The sequence below is a fragment of the Babylonia areolata genome, chromosome 8 (assembly GCF_041734735.1).
Source record: "Babylonia areolata isolate BAREFJ2019XMU chromosome 8, ASM4173473v1, whole genome shotgun sequence".
In the NCBI taxonomy this organism is placed as follows: domain Eukaryota; kingdom Metazoa; phylum Mollusca; class Gastropoda; order Neogastropoda; family Buccinidae; genus Babylonia; species Babylonia areolata.
In genome coordinates, this window is record NC_134883.1 from 3,956,467 (window position 1) to 3,964,199 (window position 7,733).

The window sequence follows — 7,733 nt, forward strand, 5'->3', positions numbered from 1 at the left end:
GATAATAAAGTTATTCTTATCTTATCTTATCTTATCTTGTGTGTGATGAAACATGTTTGGTAAACACAAACATCGCATGCATGAACGTGTGCTAAATATCCATTAAAGCATATTATGCACTTGATCAGTTCCCTGTCAGTAACGAACCGATGCTTTTAAGCGGTGAAATGTGAACATGTTCAGTATTTCCAGTAATCCCCCCCCAACAACCCCCCCAAAAAACGCTTAGATACGTAAAAACATAACACCCAACCAGCACGAGATATGATCGCTTCATTAAGTCAAGCAGGCAAACGTATAAAAGCTCCAAAGGTTCACTGTGAAACATTTACACAAACTTCACAATGAAAACATTTACAAGAACTCGTTTCACACACACACACACACGGTCGGTATACGAGTCTCAGAAATGAGCATGTTGATCTGTTGAAGCAAATTAAAGCAGTGTCTCCACCCACGCAGAAAACTGCAGCCAAGAGTTTACGTAGAACACGCGGCACATCGCCCCTTCCTCAACGTTGAATTTTCCAGTGTTAAGTGTCCTGTGACCTTCACAACTGACTGTATCTTAATTAAGTTTCTCTACACTGTTTAATATAATTATAAGTGCGCTGGCGTGATTGTGAAACTGTATGTATTTCCCTTACTGAAGCAGATACGTTGAAGTTCTTCACATTAGAATTCATTGACTTTCTGAGTGTGTGTGTGTGTGTGTGTGTGTGTGTGTGTGTGTGTGTGTGTGTGTGTGTGTGTGTGTGTGTGTGTGTGTGTGTGTGTGTGTGTGTGTGTGTGTGTGTGTTTCCTCGCTAAAACCGAGCTTTTCACAGATATAGATCCGATTTTACTTTTCACGGAAAAAAAAAAGATCCTGTCAGCTTTTCATGTAAAAAGGTACCCGTCAACTTTTCATGGAAAAAAAAATTATCAATCCCTTTGTGTCAAGAAGTGATCATGTCCTTCACACAGACACCACCCGTACCACGGTTACTTGCTATACACCCGTAACATGGCTTCTAGCCCAAACGCACGACCTCTGCCACTCTCGTGGACATCACCTCTCCACACACCTCAGTCCCAAAGCTCGTCACTGTGGCCCTCTCAGACAAAATCCGTTCCCAACATGGTTTTTTTTTCCCAGTTGCGTACTTGTGGAGCTGTAGCTTTTGCGACTACCAATAACTTTCCACTGAATGTCAATCGTTTCCGTGTTTATCCAAGACACGTTCTTTCCACTGAATGTCAATCGTTTCCGTGTGTATCCAAGACACGTTCTTTCCACTCAATGTCAATCGTTTCCGTGTTTATCCAAGACACGTTCTTTCCACTGAATGTCAATCGTTTCCGTGTGTATCTAAGACACGTTCTTTCCACTGAATGTCAATCGTTTCCGTGTTTATCCAAGACACGTTCTTTCCACTGAATGTCAATCATTTCCGTGTTTATCCAAGACACGTTCTTTCCACTGAATGTCAATCATTTCCGTGTTTATCCAAGACACGTTCTTTCCACTAAATGTCAATCATTTCCGTGTGTATCCAAGACACGTTCTTTCCACTAAATGTCAATCATTTCCGTGTGTATCCAAGACACGTTCTTTCCACTAAATGTCAATCATTTCCGTGTGTATCCAAAACACGTTCTTTCCACTGAATGTCAATCATTTCCGTGTTTATCCAAAACACGTTCTTTCCACTGAATGTCAATCATTTCCGTGTTTATCCAAGACACGTTCTTTCCACTGAATGTCAATCATTTCCGTGTGTATCCAAAACACGTTCTTTCCACTGAATGTCAATCATTTCCGTGTGTATCCAAGACACGTTCTTTCCACTGAATGTCAATCATTTCCGTGTGTATCCAAAACACGTTCTTTCCACTGAATGTCAATCATTTCCGTGTGTATCTAAGACACGTTCTTTCCACTGAATGTCAATCGTTTCCGTGTTTATCCAAGACACGTTCTTTCCACTCAATGTCAATCGTTTCCGTGTTTATCCAAGACACGTTCTTTCCACTGAATGTCAATCGTTTCCGTGTGTATCCAAAACACGTTCTTTCCACTGAATGTCAATAGTTTCCGTGTTTATCCAAAACACGTTCTTTCCACTAAATGTCCGTGTGTATCCAAGACACGTTCCTTCCTGTCAAATCTACTGAAGGTTTGTGGCCTTGTCCTTCAGGAAGGTGTCTTTTTACACAATTTTGGTAGTCTGCTTTTTCCTCTTTAAGCAAAGCAGTCGAGCACAGATATATCAAAATGAACGTCATGGCTGTGTGCAATGGTACAGCGATACCCCTTAATGTTTTGAACACATTTTGCTAACACCTTTTCAGCAGATGTATTGAGGTTGCTTCAGTGAAGTCCACATGCCTTGTCGCTTGTCATTCCAAATGTGTATTTGAAAAAAAAAAGCCCTAGAATTCAACGCCAGTCAGGGACAGCCCATTGTTTTTCCAGCACACTTTCTCATATCACAGACATCAGAATCTTAACCCTGCCTCTGTTAATACCAGTACAATTCGCCATAATCAGCAACACAACACAGTGTGTAAGAAAGCATGCTGTGTTCTCGATCTGCCAGCCACATTTTCGTGTGCATGCTTCTGTCACACACGGCGTGTATGACAACCGTGCCTTCACAAAGCGCTCTTCACAAAGAACGAAACTCATTTCCGCAGCGAATGTTGAATACAACAGAAACCGCTCCAGCACCGGTTTTCCCTATGTGGTAGTGAATGCCAGTCACTGAAGAAAAGGAGTTTTCCTCCATGATTGCTAAGAATCCTGTTGTCAGCTGGTCCTTTGAGTTAAAGGTGCTAGAAGAAACCACTGGTAAAACTATTCATCCTGGTCAGACCTTAAGTTGGAAAACCACAGCCCTTTGTCCGGGTATGGTGTGAGGTTGTCGGAACTTTGTCCAGACATTCCTTCTTTTGGCGGCTGTGAAATCACCAGCTTATCTCCACGTCAGACCAGTTAAATGTTCAGACGTGCAATGACAGTCATGCATGTGGATGCTGAATTTTAAAGTGGTGGTAACAAAGTTTTGCGCCTTGGATATTCTAAAACCATACTGGCAAGCCAGTCATGAATGCAGGAGAATTGTTTTCCTTTTCTTTTTATGCGTGTGCGGTTTTTTTGTTTCTTTTTGTTGTTGTTGTTGTCGTCGTCCCTTTTTCATGTCTTTCTACTTGTATTTTTTAAACAGTAACTAACGGTGAGAAGCTGCTGTAGCCAGGCAGTCCAGGGGCATGGATCATGTGCCAGCCGCGCGCACCTGTCTCCTTTAATGCTGAAAGAAACACAAGACTGTCACAGGACACTCTGCAGCCATCTGAACAGTCTGGAGCAGAACGTAAAGCAATTCTTTGCAAACGAAAGCTGTTAAACATCTAAGCACGATCAAAGTAACAGTCTTTCGCACAGGAACTTACACATGTGAATTGTGTCCAGCACTGTTTGTGGTCCCACAGCGTCCTGATACTGTCCAGTCGCTCACTGATTCTACATGAAGTAAATTCGTCTCCAGTCTTTTGAACGCCTGGTCAGACGAGCAGAAACAGAATCGTCAGGGTTTTTTTTCCTGCACGTGCCACTCTAACGTACATGTGTTACAGAAGTGAAATTGTCAAGAGTTGACAAGGCATACATTGCCATAGTTGTCATCTCCAAGGTATGCAATGTCAGAGTTGTCATCTTCAAGGTATTCAATGTCAGAGTTGTCATCTTCAAGGTATTCAATGTCAGAGTTGTCATCTCCAAGGTATTCAATGTCAGAGTTGTCATCCCCGAGGAATGCGTTGTCAGAGTGTCATCTCCAAGGGAAACATTTTGTCAGAGTTGTCATCTCCAAGGTAGCCATTGTCAGAGTTGTCATCTCCAATGTGTACAACGTCAGAGTTGTCATCTTCAAGGTGGGCATTGTCAGAGCTGTCATCTCAAAGTTAGGTATTCAAGCGCCTTATCAGGAACAGTCCGTGTTTTTCACCAAGTGTGGAACAAAGCGGGTGTGGCAAGTAGGGGCTCCTAGCGCCGCTGCAGCCTGCTGGTCCCAGCTGGCAGAAGGACAGCGGTCAGGTCTTGGGTCTCCAGGGCACGCCAGCACGCCGGCCCCTACGCGCTAGTCATACGTGCAGGAACTCCTTCTTGGTGCTGCGGTCCGAGTCGGTCTTCTGCGGCATGTGGCGGTGCCGGCGGCGGCAGCAGCAGCAGAACAGCTTCTCCACCGCCTTGCGAGCCTGGCGGCGGAAGTTGATGTTGAGAAAGCTGTAGATGATGGGGTTGATGGCGTTGTTGATGAAGCTGAACTTGAGGAAGAACTTGCTGACGGCCAGGCTGCCCATGCTCTGGTTCTCCTCGAAGTCCTTGACCACCGTGCGGACCACCATGACGGCCAGAGCTGGCAGGAAGCTCAGCACGAAGGCCACGGTGACGGCGAACAGCACCACGGTGGTGCGGCTCACGTGCATGTTGCTGGCGTAGTGCGCCAGGGCCGAGAACCGGGACCGCTTGCTGGAGGCCGGCAGGGAGGCCGAGGAGGAGGAGGCCACGTCGGAGGAGTTGTTAGCGTTGGGGGTGGCTGGGGTTGGGGTGAGGGTGTTGAGCTGAGTGGCGGAGTTGAAGCGGGACCCCGAGCCCAACATCTCCTCGTCGCTCATGCTGGGGATGTACCTGTGTGGGGGACACAAGACAGGGACACAGTGTTACTGGGACATCGCCACACACACAGCCAGGGACACGGACATCACCACACACACAGCCAGGGACACGGCATTGTTAGGACATCACCACACACACAGCCAGGGACACGGCCTTGCTAGGACATCACCACACACACAGCCAGGGACACGGACATCACCACACACACGGCCAGGGACACGGCATTGCTTGGACATCACCACACAGACAGGGAGACGGCATTGTCTGGACATCACCACACACACAGGGAGACGGCATTGTCTGGACATCACCACACACACAGACAGAGACACGACATTGTTTGGACATCACCACAGACATCACCACACACACAGACAGAGACACGGCATTGTTTGGACATCACCACACACACAGCGAGAGACGCGGCATTGTTTGGACATCACCACACACACACCGCTATTCGGTTTAAGTTAATTTCTAAATAAGATAGCAAGCTGGAAGGTGGCAGAATGAATGGTTAAAAGAGAAGAAACTGCATCATTCTGTCCCATTCCTGTCGACGTTTTAGGAAGAAAACAGATGCACAAATATATCTATTTGTACTTTCACATATACACTTTAAAGATAAAACACAAAAATCTGACGTATCTCCATGTTTGCCTGTGGGAAATCAAAGCAGACTAGTTATCATCTTTTATGTGCTCAGTGGAAAGAGATTAGAGGGAAGGATAGGGATGGAGGAAAAAGACAATGACATCTCTCACAAGCTGGAGGATGTCCGCATTGCGGGTTTACTGAGTTCATAGGCACGAAAAATACAAGGTTGCACCGATAATAAAAGCATTCACGTTTTCCTCCCTTCTTTTTATTATCATTGTAAAATTTTGTTGTGGAACAGAATGAGAGAAAGAGAGAGACAGAGACAGAGACAAAGACGGAGAAAGACAGAGAGAGAGAGAGAGAGACAGAGACAGAGAGAGGGAGGGTTCCAGGCTGAAGCCAGTGCCACATGGCGCATTTAACGTGATATCTACGAGAGAGATTCAAGCAGAAATTATCCCGGAAAGATAAAGGAAGGAGAAGGGAGAAGGAGACGCAGAGCGAGGGCGAAGGAGAACAAAAATCACTAAAAAAAGAACGAAGCAGAGCTGTACATACAAGAAGAAGAAGGAGGAGGAGGAGGAGGGGGGGAGAATGAGGAGGAGAAGCAGGAGAAGAAGAAGAAGAAGAAAAAGACGAAGAAGAAGAAGAAGGAGACAAAAAAAGTATGATGCTAGAGATTTAGAAGTCGTGCATGACATAAACAAGCAAAAGGAAGAAAGAAAAAAACACCAACAAGAGAACAAACAGAGGAAAACGATGGGGAGGAGGAAGAATGAATGAATGAATGATAATGGATACTTACATACTTAAGAAGAAGAAGAAGATTAAGGAGGAGGAGGAGGGAGGGAGGGAGGGAGCAGGAGGAGGAGGAGGACAGACCAAAGGAGAAGAAGAAAATTACTGAGGAGGAGAAGGCGAGAATAAAAAAAACAATAGAAAGGAAACGAAGGGGAAGGAGGAGGAGAAGAAGAAGGAACAAATGAATGAATGATATGGATACCTATACTTACATACTGATGAAGAAGACGAAGGAGGAGGAGGATGAAAGACCAAAGAAGAAGAACAAGGAGAAAGCGAGAGAAAAAAAAATAGAAAAGAAAAGAAGAAGAAGAAGAGTGGGGGGGGGGGGGGGGGGGGAAGAGAAGGAAGGAAAAGAAGAAGAAGAAGAATGAAAGAAAGGAAAGAAAAGAAAAGGGAAGAAAGAAATAAAAGAAAAGAAAGCAGAGAAAGAAAGAAAGAAAGACAGAAAGATAGAAAGAAAGAAAAGAAAAGGAAAAAAAGGAAAGAAAGAAAGACAGAAAGAAAAGACGAAAAGACAGCGCACCTGACGCGGAACTTCTTGGCCTGGGCGGCGCCGTTCTCAGCCCCGGAGCCGTGATGGTGGTGGTGGTCGCGGGGCTTGGTCAGCTGGTCGCCGATCACCATGCGGCGCCGCTGCCGCAGCTCCAGCCAGATGCGCACGTACAGCGCGGTGAGGATGACCAGCGTGACCAAGAAGGCCACGGCCAGGCAGATGTAGTAGGCGTAGCTGAAGGCCGTCTTGCGGTACGTGTCTGACACGGAGCAGTCATAGCCGCGGATGGCCGACTGCTGCGTGCTGAAGCGGGTGATGCCGAACAGGATGGCCGAGGGGATGGCCATCAGGACGGCCACCAGAACGGCCAGGGCGCACAGCACCTGAGGTAGAGGGGGGAGAGAACAGGAGCGATGAGAATGACGCTGACATAACAAAAACAACAACAACAGAGGTATTAAAACAAGGTGACCCTTCGTTGGTATGGGCTAAGGGTGATTCTTAACGGTGTGTAGCCGAGGAGATGGCCACTAGGCTGGCCACCAGAACGGCCAGGGAGTAAACACCTGGAGCAGGGGGTGGGGGTGTGGGGGTGGGGAGAACAGGAACAATGAGGACGATGACACAATGACAATGACAGAAATATCAGAACAGGATGATTCTTTGTTGGTATAGGTTAAGGGTGATCCTTAACTGTGTGTGGCCCGGCGACCAGATGGCCACTAGGACGACCACCAGAACGGCCATCACATATCCCACATCACATACCTCACATCTCCCACCACATACCCCTATACCTACATCACATATCCCACATCACATACCTCACAACTCCCACCACATACCCCTATACCCACATCAAATATCCCACATCACATACCTCACAACTCCCACCACATACCCCTATACCCACATCACATATCCCACATCACATACCTCACAACTCCCACCACATACCCCTATACCCACATCACATACCTCACAACTCCCACCACATACCCCTATACCCACATCACATATCCTACATCACATATCTCACAACTCCCACCACATACCCCTATACCCACATCACATATCCCACAGGCCTCCTTCGAGGAGGAAGAAGAGGATGAGAAGGCGGCACACAAGTGACCAGCAATGTGACACCAGGAACGTGGATGGACACCGGCACAGCCA

At 46.6% G+C, this 7,733-nt stretch overlaps 2 protein-coding genes across 2 annotated transcripts in view; one reads left to right on the forward strand and one right to left on the reverse strand.

Moving 5' to 3' along the window:
* Positions 1-3,621: 3,621 nt before the first annotated feature.
* LOC143284954 (uncharacterized) lies at positions 3,622-4,125 on the forward strand. The gene is made up of 2 exons (XM_076592115.1): positions 3,622-3,704; positions 3,735-4,125. The coding sequence occupies exons 1-2, from the start codon at positions 3,682-3,684 to the stop codon at positions 4,123-4,125; spliced, it is 414 nt and encodes a 137-aa protein (XP_076448230.1). The 5' UTR covers positions 3,622-3,681.
* The window catches only part of LOC143285008 (D(2) dopamine receptor A-like), a 94,258-nt gene continuing 90,639 nt past the window's right edge, over positions 4,115-7,733 (reverse strand). The window contains exons 4-5 of the mRNA XM_076592175.1: positions 6,588-6,940; positions 4,115-4,672 (exon numbers count right to left, since the gene is read on the reverse strand). Coding sequence (XP_076448290.1) covers positions 4,126-4,672; positions 6,588-6,940 — 900 coding nt within the window. The 3' untranslated portion in view covers positions 4,115-4,125. The remainder of the gene's footprint in view (positions 4,673-6,587; positions 6,941-7,733) is intronic.

What these genes read in the sequence shown, in the direction of transcription:
- LOC143284954 (XM_076592115.1), top strand. Translation starts at nt 3,682, where the DNA reads ATGTCAGAGTTGTCATCTTCAAG. An exon ending in TCAGAGTTGTCATCTTCAAG is followed by an intron (nt 3,705 to 3,734) that starts GTATTCAATGTC and finishes GTCATCTTCAAG; the next exon opens with GTATTCAATGTCAGAGTTGT.